Source organism: Candoia aspera, chromosome 5 (genome assembly GCF_035149785.1).
Source record: "Candoia aspera isolate rCanAsp1 chromosome 5, rCanAsp1.hap2, whole genome shotgun sequence".
In the NCBI taxonomy this organism is placed as follows: Eukaryota; Metazoa; Chordata; class Lepidosauria; order Squamata; family Boidae; genus Candoia; species Candoia aspera.
In genome coordinates this window covers 101,433,682-101,452,179 of record NC_086157.1, presented here as the reverse complement: position 1 = coordinate 101,452,179, position 18,498 = coordinate 101,433,682, and the positions used below count along the sequence as shown (strand labels likewise).

At 39.2% G+C, this 18,498-nt stretch overlaps 1 protein-coding gene across 2 annotated transcripts; it reads right to left on the bottom strand.

The window, feature by feature from the left end:
* Positions 1-1,095: 1,095 nt before the first annotated feature.
* ANGPTL5 (angiopoietin like 5) lies at positions 1,096-18,498 on the bottom strand. Of its 2 annotated transcripts, XM_063304481.1 has the most exons (8): positions 18,363-18,498; positions 15,408-15,546; positions 14,474-14,577; positions 12,458-12,551; positions 8,605-8,705; positions 5,717-5,837; positions 4,192-4,377; positions 1,096-1,554 (listed from the first exon to the last, which is right to left on the bottom strand). In XM_063304481.1, exons 1-8 carry the CDS (start codon positions 18,459-18,461, stop codon positions 1,244-1,246), a joined length of 1,155 nt encoding a protein of 384 aa, XP_063160551.1. In that variant the 5' UTR covers positions 18,462-18,498; the 3' UTR covers positions 1,096-1,243. The 2 variants fall into 2 exon arrangements, with proteins under 2 accessions (XP_063160551.1, XP_063160552.1); XM_063304482.1 differs by lacking the exon at positions 18,363-18,498 and having other exon boundaries at positions 14,474-14,599; positions 15,408-15,456.

The window sequence follows — 18,498 nt, the reverse complement described above, 5'->3', positions numbered from 1 at the left end:
AATTCTGAGAGTGCCTTGGACTGCAAGAAGGTCAAACCAGTCCATCCTCCAGGAAATAAAGCCAGACTGCTCACTTGAGGGAATGATATTAAAGGCAAAACTGAAATACTTTGGCCACATAATGAGAAGACAGGACACCCTGGACACCCTGATGCTGATGCTAGAGTGGAAGGCAAAAGGAAGAGGGGCCAACCAAGGGCAAGATGGATGGATGATATTCTAGAGGTGACGGACTCGTCCCTGGGGGAGCTGGGGATGTTGACGACCGACAGGAAGCTCTGGCGTGGGCTGGTCCATGAAGTCACGAAGAGTCGGAAGCGACTAAATGAATAAACAACAAAACCCCAATACTAAAATTAAAATCTGAGCACTGCATAAAAGCTATCTTTTGCAAATAACCAGCTTCAAATAAGACAGGTGTCCTTTCCCCCAGTGCAGGTAGTCCTCATTTAGTGACCACAACTGGGACCAGAATTTGGTCATTAAGCAAAGTGGTCACTAAGCGAAACTGTACCTGTGCTTACGATCTTACTGAAGCTTCCATTTTCTTTACAGTCCTGCGAAGGTCATAAATGTGAAGATTGGCCACAAAGTTACTTTTTCATCACTGTCATAACTGTGAACGGTCACTAAACAAGGACTACCTGTATTCTTCTCTTTTCCCTAAAAGAAAAAGTCTGGCCACAGTCTGAAAGTTGTCTTTGCCCAGTCTGATATTTAACCATGTTGAGGGCTATTCTCCTGTTTTCATCATTCAGCAAAAAAAAAAGCATAGCTCATCTGGCCATATTGTTTACTACCCTCACTGATTTACTACAATTACTTGTCCAGTTATGACCCTTTGATACCCCTTCTCTTAAATTAACACTGATATTTTAAAATTTGTAGGTCTGCAACTCTGCTACCCGTGCTAAAGGAAAAGAAGAGATGGTCAGCAGCAGTGAAGAAACAGAACTATCATGCTTATAGCTTTCCAATGCAGGTAATGACATGCTGATGCAGTAAATCATTGGTGCACTCAGCAGTGCAGTAAAATATCACAAATGCATTTATGGTAGAAGTGTAATTGTAGTAACCAATTGAAGTGCAACTGTACTGTACTGAAGAGTGTAATTACAAAGTAAAGCAGTGTGCAAAGGGCCGCCAACCTTTCAATAAATTGCTATACTAAAATGTTATGCATATTACACCACGAAGAACTATTAGGCAGCCTAATTTCTCAAATTTCAATTACATTATCCTGTTATCTGTAGTATGTTCTTCTGATCTTCATTGACACAGATTTAATTTTGACTGGCTTGTCATCCATCATCCAGGTGTCCCACTGGATACCTGATACCAGCATCTTCCTTGTGAACCGGTGGAGACCATTAAGATTTGCAAGACCGCATTGGTTAAACCACCAGCCTGTTTTCTCACTAAAGTTACTGCAGCTCTTAACAGGTTGTTCTTGGAGAGAGCAGGCTGGATTGCAACCATCGTTATCCACATCAAATGTACTGAAAGGTAATGTATCTTGATTATCTTCTTTTCCATATCCCCGAAATGCATCACCTAAAGAGGAACAAAAAGGGAGGAAACAATGGTTAAGGTCATTCAATTTGTTTCTTTTATGAGTATTTGGAATTAATGAGAGCCTTAATCATTTGCAAATCCAACACTCAGACAGGAGAAAGAAAAGAGTCTTTATTAATTGGTGTCACAAATAAACAGCAGGAACAACTCAGAAGTTAAACAGTCAAAGGTTCTTTCCCCATTGCTGAGCTGAACTGCTCTCCACCCATATATAGCATTATCTAGTCATCCCTGAGTCAGCAGAAAACAATATCAGCATGGAACTTGTTGCCCTCATTGCCAAACCCTATCCTGCTTCTACCTCCTCTCTTCCCAGGGGCTGCCATCAAGGGACTTGGTTTCCCTTCAAGGGAATCAATGAGAAAACCCCAACAGATTTTACACATCCTCAGGCTGTCCTTGGATTGTGTTGGATAAAGAAGAAAACACTATTTAACACTGGTACAGCTAAGGATAACATTAGGCTGCTCCTCTATGGGCTGTGCGCAAGATGAAGGCAACATCATAAGGACATGGAAGAAGAAAAAAATGTTGCCAAGACATGTTGTGCTATGATTAGGTGCAAGTTGGAGACACATCTTCACAACAGAAAGTAAAGCAAGTGCAAGCAAATTTGGGGAGGTTGGATGTGTGCACTCTCTCTCTCTCACTCCCTCTCCCTCTCACACACACATACACACACAGTATATGCATATAATACATCATGCGCTGCACAACGGGCTGCCTTTGAAGACCACCTAGAAGCTTCAACTGGTCCAGAATGCAGTGGCATGGGCAGTGATGAGCATGCCTCAGGATATCCATGTAACATCTCTGCTTCGTGAACTGCATTGGTTACCAGTTTGCTTCTGGGTGCAATTCAAGGTGCTGGTCACTACCTATAAAGCCCTACACGCCATTGGGCCTGGTTACTCGAGGGAGCACCTGTCTCCCATAGTATCTGCCTAGCCAATCAAACCTGGCAGGGTTGGTACATTCTGGCTTCCTTTAATTAAACAATGCCATCTATCAGGACCCCAAAAGTGCACCTTCTCTGTAGCAGCACCTGCCCTTTGGAATGAAGTTCCCCCCATCCTATTGATACTTTGAAAGGCCCTGAAGACCTGGCTCTTTGCCTAGGCCTTTGGTGAGCATGACTGAAGCCCCCTTTTCTTGTTATCTCTGCCATCTTTGTTCCTTTTGTTTTGTTTTGTCTTGCTTTCTTTGTTTTTAAATGTTTTTAACAATTTATAAACCTCCCACTGGGAGTCAAGCAGCATGAATAATTACATAATTAAATGGTCCTCATTTAGTGACCACAATTGGGACTGGCAACTCAGTCATTAAGTGAAGTGGTCACTAAATGAAACTATGACAGTGCTTATGATCTTACTTCAGCTTTCCTTTGCTTACAGACCTGCAAAGGTTGTAAATGCAAAGACTGATCACAAAGTTACTTTTTCATCACTGGTATAACTGTGAACAGTTGCTAAACAAGATAGTTGCTAAACGAGGGCTACCTGAAATAGTAATTTAAACAGACCTCCACAGAATTACTGGGGAATAAATTTTAACTTACCTCTCCTACCACCACCCCAGCAAACTACGAAGGTCATCATTTTTGAACTCAGGGACTAGAATACTAATATATTAGTTATGTTACCCAAGACAGAGTTGCTCCTTGTTCACTTGTACTGTTTGTGTAAAGGTATATTCATGAATATCCAGAAGGACTTGAATGAATAAAGTGATGTGAACTGGCTCTTGAGAGCTATCATTCATACAGCCCATTGTTGCTGCATTGGTGCTTAATACAGCTTGTCTAATCTACTTTTCCCAGGTTTTGTAACATAGTTGTTACTCACTACATAAATCTATCTGGAACATAAATGGATCTGAACAATATTGTGAGATCCTAGTAATTGCATGAATCCCTTTTCAGGAATAAACTTCAGTAGCTTTTTGTTTTGGACCTTGGTAGTAATCCAGATCATGGATTTGCAATTTGCATTGTAAAAGAAAAATCCATAGTGTAAAGATTGGAGTTGGAGCCAGTTTGGTGTAGTTGTTAAGGCATCAGGCTAGAAACCAGGAGACTGTGAGTTCTAGTCCTGCCTTAGGCACAAAGACAGCTGGGTGACCTTGGGCCAGTCACTCTCTCTCAGCCCTAGGAAGCAGGCAATGGCAAACCACTTCCAAAGTCTTGCCGAGAAAACTGCAGGGACTTGTCCAGACAGTCACCAGGCAATCAAAACTGACTTGAAGGCACCAAAAAAAAAAAAAGTTTGGAGGGTGGACAATTTTGCAGATTGCAACAGAGAACCATGGGCTAAATCCCACCTACTCCATTGACAGAGACTTGATTCAATTTCTCTTACCAGCAGTTTATTTACAACTGACACAATAATTAATTCTGTGAATGGCCCTTCAACTTTTTTGTCAAAGAGCATAAAACTGGATGCCACTTGGCCAATATAACATAAAGGGATGGGTTAAAAAGGACCCGGGTGTAGGTATTCTTCCTTTGTAAATTCTTTTTAGAATATCCATGCAACTACAGCCATTATTTGTCATCTTATTTTCCCATTTATAGAACCTTGCTTTGAAAAAACAGATGTTTGGGCTTCCAAAACTTACCAGCATTTCCAGAATAACGCCCTAAATGTATTTTAAAGGAGCATACTTCATCCTCCAACCAAAAGCTGTCATATGATGCATACGCATACGTGTCATCTTCAGACTCCAAGTCTATGTAAAGCATGAAACTGGCTGTTTTCTGGTTTGCTATGTGGAAGATCTTTCGGAGGCCAAGCCAAAATTCCCCTATTAAAAAAACCGAATATAAATTTTAAAAACACTTATCCTTGTCCATGTTCTCTAACAGGCAGCTTGCTCTGACACTATCAGTAAAATAATGCTAAGGATCTGAACTTCAAGTGTTTGTTCAGCAGAAAGTCAACTTGCCCATCCCATTGTGTATATTGAGCTTGCTTCTCTCTAGAGTCCAAGCCAGGGATGTATGAATTGCTAAAGTTTATATCCACTTTATTACATTAGTACCGCAACAGTCCGGCATGGCATTTTTCAAAAGAAAAGAATTAGTCACTTTGTAAATATTATTGTACACAAGATATCTAAATATAAATAAGGTTTGCATGTATCTTTCCTTAATTTGTGCAACTGCAAACATTAGTTGGCCAATAATCTTTGATTCTTTGACAGAAATTTTTTACTGATGGAGGATTTTTTTATTGCAAATCCCTCTGATGTAAGCTTTTCTTTATAATTCTACCATTACAGCTGTTTACGTGGAAACTTTCAGAAACAGACTCTTTAAAAATGCATTTGTTTTTATTAGGGACAAGTCATGGTGGAGTCATGCCTTTGCAAAGATTAATAGAAGCAGAATGGCCAAATCTGATTCTAGTAGAAAACATGGAGAAATTCTTTTATATCTTTATGGTCAATTCCCTCTCTTCAGCATCTTTTTTTTCTCCTCCTACCCTCATCCCAAGTCCTATCCAGCACTGTCAACTCTAGTTGCATGCTGTGTTAATCATGATACCATCCATGCACCTCTTCCTGAATATCCAGTTCTTCATCTAATAAGAACCAGATCACAATCCTTCGTCCTGTCTAAAGAAAACAAAGATTTGGAAGACTGAGCCCAGGAGGAATATGTATCCTCACTGCTCAGTCCTAAGGAGAGAAGACTCTTGAAAGTACAGAACCTTGCTTTGAAAAACAGAAGCAATGCTTTGCTTGAGATAATGCCTTGCAGAATCAGGGATTCCCCTACAGTATTATGAATTGTTTAACACCAGTGTCCTAAGGGGATCTCAGCATTTAAGCTTTCCATTTGCAGCTCTCTGGTGCTAGAACAAGGGAGGCCTTTTTCTTGTTGTCCCACCTGATATTTGGATTCTTCAGAATTTCCTGGCTTGACCTTTCAGATTATTTTAAGATATCACTTGCAGAACCTCTAGCATCATTTGAAGATGATGATGGTTGTAACTGTTGTGAATATTTTACCTATAAGACCATAGACTGTTTGACAACCAAACATTTCTTGTAATTGTTTGCTGCTTTGACCCATACATTGGGACACTGAGCTACATTGGAGTAACTAGGAAGAAGTGTAGCATGAATAATAAATTGATACCTGAAAGGTCACCAAATCCCTCCAAATATTCAGACCATGTCCTTTGAAAATCAACTGTTCCTTCAGTTCTCTTCTGAATCACAGTCCATCCCCCTCCTCTAAAATCCATTTCACACAATACCTAAAATGAATAAAGGCAGAGGGAAATCCTCTCATGAGCCAGTGTAGTGTATTGGTTAAGATGTTGGACTAGAACTGAGGAAACCCAGACTGAAGCCCACCCTCACTGAGTGATCTGGGGCCAGTCCTTCTCTTTCAACCCAGCCTACTTCAGAGGCTGGTTATTGTGGGGAATAAAACTAACGGTCCCCAATAAACCAACTGGAGGTCTGGGTGAAAACATGCAATATGAATCTAATGAATAATAATATTTTTTAAAAAGCCAGTAATGAATCTGGCATATGGATTTTTTTCCCTCTAAATGAAACAAAATTAATTCTAATGTCCATATGGAATGTGGATGTGTATGAAGTTGAATCTTAAGTTTTGCAAACAACTGAGAATCAGTAGGAGTCTGGTAACATATTTTCAGACTAACACATTTTATCAAGAGTCATAAGCTTTAAAAAAAAAAATTGTTTCATCTGCTACCAGACTCCTGGTTCTAAGATATCATAGACTAACATGGTTCTCCTCTGAACTGAATAATTCTTTTCTATGTTTTCACTAAAATAGTTTAAAGATATCTTGATTGGTTTCACTGTGAGAAGTAGGGAAGTGCAATGTAAAAGAAGCAGACCCTGTAACTCCAAGCAAGATAAACAAGAAATTTTAAAAGATATTTTAAAAGTGTTTGGAATGGCTATGCCTGAAGGTAACTTCTGCATAGTTTTAATAAGAATTTTATTAAGTTCAAGCAAAGATAAAAGCTACAGAAAAACAAAAGACTAGAAAGAAAAAAAAGAAAAAAACTAAAAAAGCATATAAACACAAGGGAAAATTTTTCAAAATTACAAAAAGAGGTGACTCCGACTTTTAACAGCAAGGATATACAACAATGTAACTTCTGCATAGTTTTGTCTATTTAGAAAAGGAATATCGTGGTCCAATGTGTTCAGTAAACTAACATGTTGTTGGACCTTCAATTTGGAAAGCAGGGCAAGAAAATGTTCATGGGCTGTTGCACGTATAAATAATTCTCAATAATTTGGAGCTGCTTACAAAAGCAGCAAAATAAAACACCTTAATTGTAAATACTTTGCCGTTTGATGTCATATTCAGGAAGGGGAGGTGTATTTTTTTTTTCTGCTACATGGAGTTGTTCAAGAGTATCATTTCTTTGGTCTAGGAGATCTAGGAGATCCATCAAATTTTCTGATACTTCTTGCTCTAGATCCTTCTGAAACCTAACATTTCACCCCTATTTTATTATAAGTCTTCACATGTTTTTCCATTGGCTTCTGATTTCTGTCCAGTCTTATAACTAAATATTTCTATTTATTTGATGACTTCAACTTCTGTAGACATTGGCATTAATTTCTAAAAGCTGGGGAAAAAATTAACACTGGTTGAAACATAATTTTTGTTATTTCTAAAACTATTCCAGTGTATGCTGAAATATTCCATGATCTGTGCTTTCTAACTCATAGGAAAAAAATGCATTAATGACTTTTGAAAAAATGAAAATCATCTAAAAGTATGCTCTTTTGATAATGCAACCCCTTGCATAACTTCAAATAAACTCAGTTTCTCCCAGAAAATATTATATAGGACTGCAGCCTATATTTATTTTTCTTATAAGATAAGATATTAAACTAAACATTCAAATTTTATTTCTCAGTTTCATCATTTTTTTTTCTTTACTAATTTCCACATTTATATCTTGCTTTTTTTTGAAAGAGCTAAAAGTTTCCCTTCCTTGACTCCCATCCCACTGATATCAATGAGCACTTAGCTAGATTCTCTAGCTTTTAGGGAATCTTTTAAATGTTGAGTTGTTGACCATGAACTGATTGATTGAGTTCCAAAATATTACTAAGCTCTGAAAGTATGAGCCAGTAAGCATCACCTTTTTATGCTGTGTTTTCTCTATGCAGTCTTCTGCATAGTTCCATCGATGTGCTGAATTAAAAGCACATTTTTAAGGTTTTTATTAGTCACTGATCTTGTAAGCAGCAATGTTGGGACAGAGCCCCAGAAGGGAGGGTGGTTGGCTGGGCAGCTTAAACTCTGGAACTGTTTTACGTGCAGTGCTGTTCTAAGTCTGCCTTGTTAAAAAATCATAATGTGGCTACAGCTAAACAGCCATATAATAAAATACTTTTTCTGCAGGAGTTTTCTGTTGATGAGCAGGTGAACAATGGGTGGGAAAGACAGGCTTGTTATTCTAGACACCATGGGGTCCCATAGTTTTGATTTGTCAAAACTACAGCTCTGTAAAAACAGAATTTTCCTCTGTGTGGATTTTCCAAATTTTTGCATAACTTTGCCACTGAATGTTATCAGAGCTTCATGGCTAACTTCATTTTAGCCTGGTGAGTTTTGTGAACCCAGCCGGTAACCCAGTCTAGTATTGTGAGAAGCCAGAAAACTGGGTTAATTGAATAAACCATAACCAAGTTTCCTATGGATAAGCTATATTATATAAACATACCCAGTGGAAATCTATGTCAGGTTAAGTTCACTGCTTTTCATATTTCACCCAACCAAAAATGCCCTTCAGATATATAACAGATAACAAACTGAATATAATCAAATATAATGCATATTTACAGAATACATTTCCTTTCTTTTAAGATATTTCCAGTTAACATCAACATCAGAATAAAAATATGGATAGTAACTTAGCAATGGCAAAATTATATTGCTGCAAAGGAATTGGATGGGTTTAATGCTGTCTTAAGGAAAAAAATTCCAAGCAAAGAGTAAATATGAAAAATCAATATTACCTCAAAGGGATAACTTGCTCCTTCTGGATGGATTATGTACAGACCACTTGGAGTTTTTGTAACTGAACCAATGGTATCTTTAATATCACTGCAATCTAAACCTGCAGGACAACATTACAAGGGGATGTTTTGGTTTAACTTTATTAAATAAAGAAAAACGATCATCTTGTGTGCCAGTGATCTGTTTGGTATCAGGACTCTTTTGAATAAGGGATTCTCTATTCAATAGATCCAAGAGATGTGTGGTGATTTTTTTTTCTTTCTACTGGCAGACCTCTTCTTTTCCCCCCAAATTAAAAGGATTGTGGTTAGTTATAATAGGTGGAACTCTTCAGAATCCACAAAGTTCTGTAACTGTTCTGCAATCCTGCCTTCAAGGAGGATGTTAGTGAGATGTTTTTCCCTATCTAAAAAACAATATCATCAAATGGATATAGATGGAGCACTTGGACTCTGTTTTGGAAAAAGGAAGACAGGAAAGAGAAGGGAAGACCTCAGTTGCGCCTTTCTGTCCCAGGGACCGGGCCTCTCAACAGGTTTGAGTAGATTTTGTGTGGTTTAGCATTTAGGGTGTCAGACTAGAACCTGAGAGGCCCAGATTCAAAACCATCCTGTGTGATGGAAACTCAATGGATGAATTTAGACTATCAATATCTCTTAGATCAGACTACCTCATAGGGTTGTTACCATGCAGAAAGAAATGGAACTGTGTATGGTTCCTTGAATTCCTGGAAGAAAGGAGGGCAAACAAACCAAGAAACAAACAAAGGGGGAAAGGTTTAAAGGAGGACTTCTGGGCATCCTCCTTAGGTGTTATCAGTTAGCTTCCATTTTCTTATTCTGTTTGCGTTCCTTCTAAAAGTGAACCAAAAGCCTGTTATGAGAAACTGGCTGTTGTTTTAGCCCATGAAGTAGTACACTTCCCACTGAAGGCAGGGCTCGAAGTTGCAGGCTTTTCAGATGTTCTGGTGTTATTTTATCAAAACTTAACAACTTTAAGGTATCTCCTAGACTACTGCTCAATCACATCAAATATCACCGCTGCCAAGGCTTCAAATCCATGTGCATGATATAGGTTGGAGCTGAAGCTGGTAAAAGGTTAATAATCCACTTACTCTGCTCCCTCTTCCAAAATTAGCTATATGTGATTTGACCCATAAATTCTTATCCCTTTCCAAATGGTGAGCAGGCATTTGTTACCTGTTCAGAATGAAACAAGCAATGTGTGATGTCCCCAACCATCAAACGTCAAAAATGGCAATGAAAACCACTCCCCCAGACGTATCCTTCAGCAAAGGATCGATACCTTGTCATGGTGCTGGAGCTTGAGCACCTCAATGATGCCATGAGCTAAACCGTGAACGGCCACCCAAGACAGGAAGGTCATGACAGAGAGGTCAGGCTAAATGCGATCCCTGGGGAAGGTAATGGCAACCCACCCCAGTATTCTTGCCGTGAAAACTAAATGGATCAGTACAACCAGAGATATGTCGGTATGCCATCGGAAGATGAGACCCCCAGGTTGAAAGATGGTCAAAATGCTACTGGGGAGGAACAGAGGATGAGTTCAACTCGCCCTAGACGTGATGACGCAGCTAGCTCAAAGCAGAAAGGACGGCTAGCGGCCAACGGTGCTGGTGGTGAACGGCGAATCCAATGTTCTAAGGATCAACACACCATTGGAACCTGGAATGTAAGATCTATGAGCCAGGGCAAATTCGATGTGGTTATTGGTGAGATGTCAAGATTAAAGATAGACATTCTGGGCGTCAGTGAACTGAAATGGACTGGAATGGGCCACTTCACATCAAACGACCACCAGATCTACTACTGTGGACAAGAGGACCACAGAAGAAATGGAGTAGCCTTCATAATTAATAGTAAAGTGGCTAAAGCAGTGCTTGGATACAATCCAAAAAACGATAGCATGATCTCAATTCGAATTCAGGGCAAGCCATCTTCAGCAACCATAGATGCTGAAGAAGCTGAAGTAGAGCAGTGCTGTGAGGATCTGCAGCACCTACTGGACAACACGCCTAAAAGAGATGTTATTTTCATCACGGGAGACTGGAATGCTAAGGTGGGCAGTCAAATGACACCTGGAATTACAGGTAAGCATGGCCTGGGAGAACAAGACGAAGCAGGACATAGGCTGATAGAATTCTGCCAAGACAATTCACTCTGCATAACAAACACTCTCTTCCAACAACCTAAGAGACGGCTTTATACATGGACTTCACCAGATGGACAACACCGAAATCAGATTGACTACATCCTTTGCAGCCAAAGGTGGTGGACATCTATACAGTCAGTAAAAACAAGACCTGGAGCTGACTGTAGTTCTGATCACTTCTTCTTGCACAATTTAGGATCAGACTAAAGAGATTAGGGAAGACCCACAGATCAGCTAATTATGAGCTCATTAATATTCCTAAGGAATATGCAGTGGAGGTGAAGAATAGATTTAAGGGACTGGACTTAGTAGATAGGGTCCCGGAAGAACTCTGGACAGAAGTTCGCAACATTGTTCAGGAGGCGGCAACAAAATACATCCCAAAGAAAGAGAAAACCAAGAAAGCAAAATGGCTGTCTGCTGAGACACTAGAAGTAGCCCAAGAAAGAAGGAAAGCAAAAGGCAACAGTGATAGGGGGAGATATGCCCAATTAAATGCAAAATTCCAGAGGTTAGCCAGAAGAGATAAGGAATTATTTTTAAACAAGCAATGTGTGGAAGTGGAAGAAGACAATAGAATAGGAAGGAAAAGAGACCTCTTTCAGAAAATTAGAAACATCAGAGGTAAATTCCAGGCAAAAATGGGTATGATCAAAAACAAAGATGGCTTCACACATATACTCTCACCCTACCTATTCAACTTGTACGCAGAACACATCATGCGGCCTGCTGGGCTTGAGGAATTCAAGGCTGGAGTTAAAATCACTGGAAGAAACATTAACGATCTCAGATATGCAGATGATACCACTTTGATGGCTGAAAGCGAAGCGAAACTGAGGAGCCTTATGATGAAGGTGAAAGAAGAAAGTGCAAAAGCTGGCTTGCAGCTAAACCTCAAAAATACCAAGATTATGGCAACCAGCTTGATTGATAACTGGCAAATAGAGGGAGAAAATGTAGAAGCAGTGAAAGACTTTGTATTTCTAGGTGCGAAGATTACTGCAGATGCTGACTGAAGTCAGGAAATCAGAAGACGCTTAATCCTTGGGAGAAGAGCAATGACAAATCTCGATAAAATAGTTAAGAGCAGAGACATCACACTGACAACAAAGGTCTGCATAGTTAAAGCAATGGTGTTCCCCGTAGTAACATATGGCTGCGAGAGCTGGACCATAAGGAAGGCTGAGAGAAGGAAGATCGATGCTTTTGAACTGTGGTGTTGGAGGAAAATTCTGAGAGTGCCTTGGACTGCAAGAAGATCAAACCAGTCCATCCTCCAGGAAATAAAGCCAGACTGCTCACTTGAGGGAATGATATTAAAGGCAAAACTGAAATACTTTGGCCACATAATGAGAAGACAGGACACCCTGGAGAAGATGCTGATGCTAGGGAGAGTGGAGGGCAAAAGGAAGAGGGGCCGACCAAGGGCAAGGTGGATGGATGATATTCTAGAGGTGATGGACTCGTCCCTGGGGGAGCTGGGGGTGTTGACGACCGACAGGAAGCTCTGGTGTGGGCTGATCCATGAAGTCACGAAGAGTCGGAAGCGACTAGACGAATAAACAACAACAACAGACGTATCAGTCTTATGATAGAAACATGCTGTCTTATAGTTCTATACATATAAGAGGTATATCTCAGTAAGTACTGTAAGATCTAAGCAGGAATAAAAATCTTTACCATGAGACTGGACTGCTCGATGGGGAAATACATCAATTGGTTTTCTGGACAGGTCTGCATTTAAAAGCATAACCCGGCTCATAAGCTCATTAACCTGTGCATTTGCAAAAAGAGAAATGTTTAAATATCCGTAACATTTTGGGGCCCTCAACAGCATATTTCTTTGCTCATTGCCTTGAAATGCTAACACTGGATGGGATCCAACTGAAGTTAAATAATTCCTGTGCTGCAATAAATTTACTTGGAGGAAAACTCTACAGGTAGTCCTCGCTTAATAACCATTTGTTTAGTGATGGTTTGGACTTATGATGGTGCTGAAAAAACAATTTATGGCCAGTCCTCGCATTAACAACCGTTGCAGCATCCTGCGGTCACATGATCGCCATTTTCAACCTTCCCAGCCAGCTTCTGGCAAGCAAAATCAACGGAGAACCACATGATTCACTTACCGACTACATGGTTTGCTTAATGACTACTGTGATTTGCTTAACAACAAATCGGGTCAGATTCGCTTAATGACCGCTTCACTTAGCAACCAAAATTCCAGTCCCAGTTGTGGTCGATAAGCAAAGACTACCTGTATTGAACTAATAGGGACTTAATTCTGAGCAATGCATTGTTATGGGCTTGGCAGATTGGTTAGTGTGACCCCACAAATTTTTGTTTTTCTGTAGTTTTGGGCTAAAAGTTTGTTCCAAGATTTTTACAAGCTAAATGTTCAGAATGAGTGCCTTAAGGCCTTGTATTTTAGGGCTGAAAGGAAGTCAGTTACAGCTGTCTCTGTGTTTCACTGGCCAAGAAAATGGTTGATTGACAGGAATTTTCCAATCATGTCTTTGCAGTAGGAGTTGGCATGACCAGATAAGGAGACGAGCGCCACAACCCAGTGCGATGCCTGGAGAAACCAAAGGACTTGCATGCATCAAACAAGAATTTCAGTGCTATTTTCCAGTCAGTAGTGTTGAGGTTTTCCTACTAACAATTAAGACTGCTATTGTACCTAAGCATTTTGGCCCGGTGAAGAGGTTGTATTTGATTGTCTCCTCGCACGTGCTTCATGCAGATTGCCTGGGGGGAGGAAACCTGCCCGGACTTGTTTCTTACTTCCTCTTTTTTTCTCTCTGCCGATATGTAGCAAGCCAGGCTTGCTCTCAATGAGAGCTAAGTCCTTTAAATATGTTTTGCTTTTGTTTTGCTTTCTGTAAATAAATTATTTTTATAGAAATAAATAGGCTTTCCCAGCATTCTGCCAACACGTAGCCCCCCCTTACTCTATTGAAAAAAAGATTTTGAAACGCTCAAGGGGCATTGGGATTGTGGTCTGCAGTAGAGTCCTGTTCCACCCTCTTTGTTCTGAGGGAAACTGCCATTAGTGCCTCTGAGAGTTTTTCGTTCTCCCTGCCAGGAATAGCATGTACAAGAGTGAAGTTCTAAGTGGGTGAATATGAGCAGCAGTAAATATGTTTCAAGACATATTTCTGCCCTTGCGTCACTTCCTGTTCTACCTAATCCCCATTATGTTGGCAATTCGGGTTTTGGAAACTTGTGTGCCTCACCCAACCATGAGAACAATGTCCCCTGTGACTAGGACTTGAATTTTGGCATGCATTGACTCTCCTCTCTCTTAATAAAATAAATTTCTGCTGAATCATACTCCTGATATTTGATTATATAGGTCATATCTCTACTTTAAAAAAAATCAAAGTCTCTAACTATTTGTGGTTGAACTGAATAAGAATTGTTAACAAAGTTCAAGACACTTATCTGGATTTCCAATGATGTTAATGGCTTTTTCATAGCTATTGGGGCGGGGGTGGGGATATTTTGTTTTTTCCAAACATTATAGGACAGAACAATATACTGTATGTTTTTTTCACCACAATATAACAAACTGTTTCCAGAGAGAGTGCCCACTTTATCTGTTAATTAGATTATTTTTTTCGTTTCAATTGTAGATAATTCAGTAATATTATTGCTACCCAGAAGGAAATGCATTTAGCAAATATTAGCTAGTACCTGATTGGAGAGATAATCTAGAGAAGACTGGTGATCATCCATCATGTTCCGTATCATTTTCTTGGTACTCCTTGCATATTCAATTAGAGAATTCTGCAACTTCCCTTTAAACATACAGATTGCCAGCTATGTTAAAGTAATTAAAAGAATACATTGTGTAATTAAAAGAGGCAGTATGGGGTTTTGTTTTCAGGTTTTCTTTTGTTAGCAATATGAAATGGGTTAGGTTTGTGCAAACAATTTTCATAAAGAATTTGAATTTTTTATGGAGATGGACTTTAACGAAAGGTGGTAACTCAGCTCCTGTTCAAAAAGTCGTAACTAGCAAGACTGGAAAGCCATCTGTCAGATACAGATAATACTGAGTTACCAAGCCAACTTCTTCAGTATATGGTGCTTGTAAATGTCAGATGTAGAACATTTTGAAACAAACTAGAATTTCAACAGAAATAACATTCCTATGTTAGGAGTAAAGAAAGCACTGGTCTGGAAAATGACATTTATTTCAGCATCATGGTAAAAAAGATAAAAAACCATCGAGTGGATTTTTCTGAAAAGACCAGCTCACATGTAGTATACTGCCAAATACCAATATGGATGGGCCCTTGTTGAGAAGCTTAGAGCATGGGTAGGAACATATGAGAGGAAACATTTTCTTTCTTTATGTGAAGAATTACATATCGTGGGAAGTAATCTGTAGGAGGGTGCGTGTCAACAATGGATATGGCATACATAAGAAGAAATGGGTGTGCTCAGGGCCCAAAGTGGATAGGCCATCAATTTGATCCTTTAGCAATAGCCTATGACATATCACTTTTTGTCAGAGATTTGAATTGATGGCTTGCCGATTCCTGAAATCCTGCATATATATTATATAGGTTGACTGGCCTCAGCAAATAACAAAACAGAGTTGTTAAAATAAGAATATACATACGACACATGTAGTGTTTTTCTTCCCTTAATAGTTTAGTTTGAGAATCACAGGATACATGACACTTTTTCTTCTCTAAATGGTCTGTGGATAGATTTTTTGTTACCAGACTGGCAGGCTCCATAGTTGCTGTGGAATTGCCCTGTAATATTAAATCAAACAAAACGTTATTTTTAAAACATATTCTTTAATTTCCACTGTATATCAGGTCAAAGTGCCTCGTATCACCCAAACAATCAAACAAACAAACAAACACAATGGAAATTAAAAACCTTTGCATTTTCAAAACTGGAAGAATGACTATTTTCCTTGTCTCAAATACCCAATTTTTCGGTACTCTCATCTTGTTCTAGTATATCCATTCATGCCATCCAAGTACCTTTTCATACAGAACTTATAAATGCCACAAGACCAGACCACCTTTATTCAGATCAATTAGATCTTTCTCTTTTCTTAGTTTCACAGATATACAGCATGTCTTCCTCTCTCACTCTCTCTTTCATTTCACTTCACTTCACTTCACTTCACTTCACTTCACTTCACTTCACACATGCTGTTTACCATTGACTCCTCTTAAATCACAAGATGTAATCATCCATATGTCATTGCATCATTGGATACAACCTTAGATACTGACTTCTGCCACCCATCATGAAAAGGTGAAAAGTCCCCAGTGCATGCAGCGAGTCACGTCTGACCCTTTGGAGGGATGCCACTTTCGCAACTTTTCTTGGCAGACTATAGCGGGGTGGTTTGCCATTGCCTTCCCCAGTTGCCACCCATCATACCTTTGGTTAATTAAAGCCTTGACATAATTGTTATGTGTAAGACAGAGAAGACAGGTATAGTTTTCAGCCTAAATCACATCCTTGCCACATGCAGCTTTAAATGGTAAGGGCAGTACCAATCCACTTTGTCACATTTTTACCAGTATGCTATGAGCACAACCAGACCCCAGTTTAATCTCAAGTATACTCACTCTATTCTATGCAAACCAAGATCTCTAATCTGCAATCTATTTTGCAAGTCAATATGCTGCTGCCTACATCTAACAATTGGTCGGTATGTACAGTACGCTGACACAAGGTTCGGATACAACCGGGCACCCATAAATTTGGCACCCTCCAGATTGTTTGGTTTGCCATTCCCAGAATTCCCAGTCAACATGGTAGCTGGGGAATTTCAGGAACAAAAGTTTTAAGGTATCTGGAGAGTGCAGGTTTAGAGAAGGCTATTCCGGGACATGAACAATAGCTCTTCAGCAGAGTTTCTGTATCAGATTTGAAGTCAAATGTTGGTTATAACCCTTTAAACATTCCCTTTTAGAATAAAAGAAAAATTGAAGTGTGTCATTTTTTAAATCAGGGAGAAAAATGCCTTGGTTATTTAAATGTTTCTGCTGGGCCTTTTTATCCTCATATAAACAAATATTCTCTTAGAACAGTTCACATTAGATGATATTCTTTGCAGAATTCTGCCCTGAAAGTAAAAACTTAATTTGTGCTTGGAAGACTCTTAAATGCATTTACTACAGAGTAAAACTCCACTGAATACAATGGTATATACTTTTGCTAAATATCTGTAGGGTTAGGCTGACCATATTTCCTTGAGACAAAAATGGGACATTGGGATAGCAAAACGGGATGGGGTTAAAAACGGGACATTGGGATGGCAAAACGGGGCAGGGCTGGGTGACGGGCTGGAAAGGCAGGCAGGAACTTCTCCGGTTTTCTCAGGCTGGGAATCTTCAGATTCCTTCGTTTGTGAGAGGCAAGGCTGGGCTGGAGAGTCTAGTGAACGGTTGTCCCCAACAAGCTGTTCCTCCTCTAGCTGTGCTTTTATGTTCTTTTCTTCCCGCCATTTCAAGGCAGGAGCCAATCAGCTCGCCTTCTGATCACCGCCTATCAGCTGATCCTGTTTTTTTCTTTTTAGGTTTCCCGCCGGGTTGAGCTCTGCAGCTTTTTTCCTGCTGTTTCTCCTGAGTTCCCCCTCCTTCCACTCAAAGTCAGACTGCATTCTGGCAGGTTCGCAGGAACTTTAACATTTTTAAGTAAGGTTTTTAAGAAAACGGGACAAAATGGACATTTATATTAAAATGACGGGACAGCCTGGAAATGTTAAAAAAACGGGACTGTCCCGTTCAAAACGGGACATATGGTCAGCCTATGTAGGGTGCTCATGTAATATTTTGTTTGCTATTTCTATAGAAATTCATCATTATATCTTCAGCTTCTGATCCTAATGATATGGTGCCAGAACATCATATGAAGCACATTCCCTAAAAGAATAAGAAAATGTAAGGAGCAAAGGCTGAAAGAGAATTTGAGAATAAAGTAATTAAATCTCTTTCACCTACAAACCCATTCCTCTGAAAGGAAAAAAAAAAGTAAATCTAGTGCCAGAACTTGTAGAACTTTTAGTTTCTTAAAACAGACTGAGAAACAAAACAAAGGCCACACTTAAAAGCAAAGAAAAAACTGGTCTTTAAAAAATCCAGAACTTCATTCAAAGCCACTTTGAGCCTCCAGATAATTTTATTATAAACAAATAGAATTATAAAAAATCCAGCTTTCCTCCCTGTTTGTTAATGTAAAAATGTGCAATAAAATAAGCACTTATGTCCAGATACATCTAAAGATTACAACACTCATATATAATTTATCAAGAGAAATGCCTCCATGTTTTACTTTTATTAACGATCTGGTAAATTTCCCTGCCTTTGCAGAAGTTAATGGCAAAATTCCTAGTAAGTTTCCCAGAGTTTTCAGTCTACGTCAACAACAGCAAAAACAAGTACAGTTGCTTTTGAGAATTGCTTTAATACAGTTTTAACATAATTCTTTCACAACAATTGAAGTGGTTTTGGGTTAAATAACCCTCCCAAACAACATCATTTGAAAGCAGGATTTGCTGTCTCTGGTTCTATCATTAATCAAGACAATACAACACAAACCTTACCATTGCAGAACATGGCTTGACACTATCAGATATTAAATCAGCCCAAATGAAAAATATTGTATTTAGGAAGATCAGTGAGGATGCACTGGGGTAGATCATGTCTGAGTTGGAAGAAAAAATATTTTTCAAAAGGTTT

Coding starts and splice junctions, on each gene's coding strand:
- ANGPTL5 (XM_063304481.1), bottom strand. CDS start 18,461: ATGATCTACCCCAGTGCATCCTCACTGATCTTCCTAAATACAATATTT. Junction 4,378..5,716: donor GGGATTTGGTGACCTTTCAG/GTATCAATTTAT, acceptor TTTTTTTAATAG/GGGAATTTTGGCTTGGCCTC. Junction 1,555..4,191: donor GCGTTATTCTGGAAATGCTG/GTAAGTTTTGGA, acceptor GTTCCTCTTTAG/GTGATGCATTTCGGGGATAT.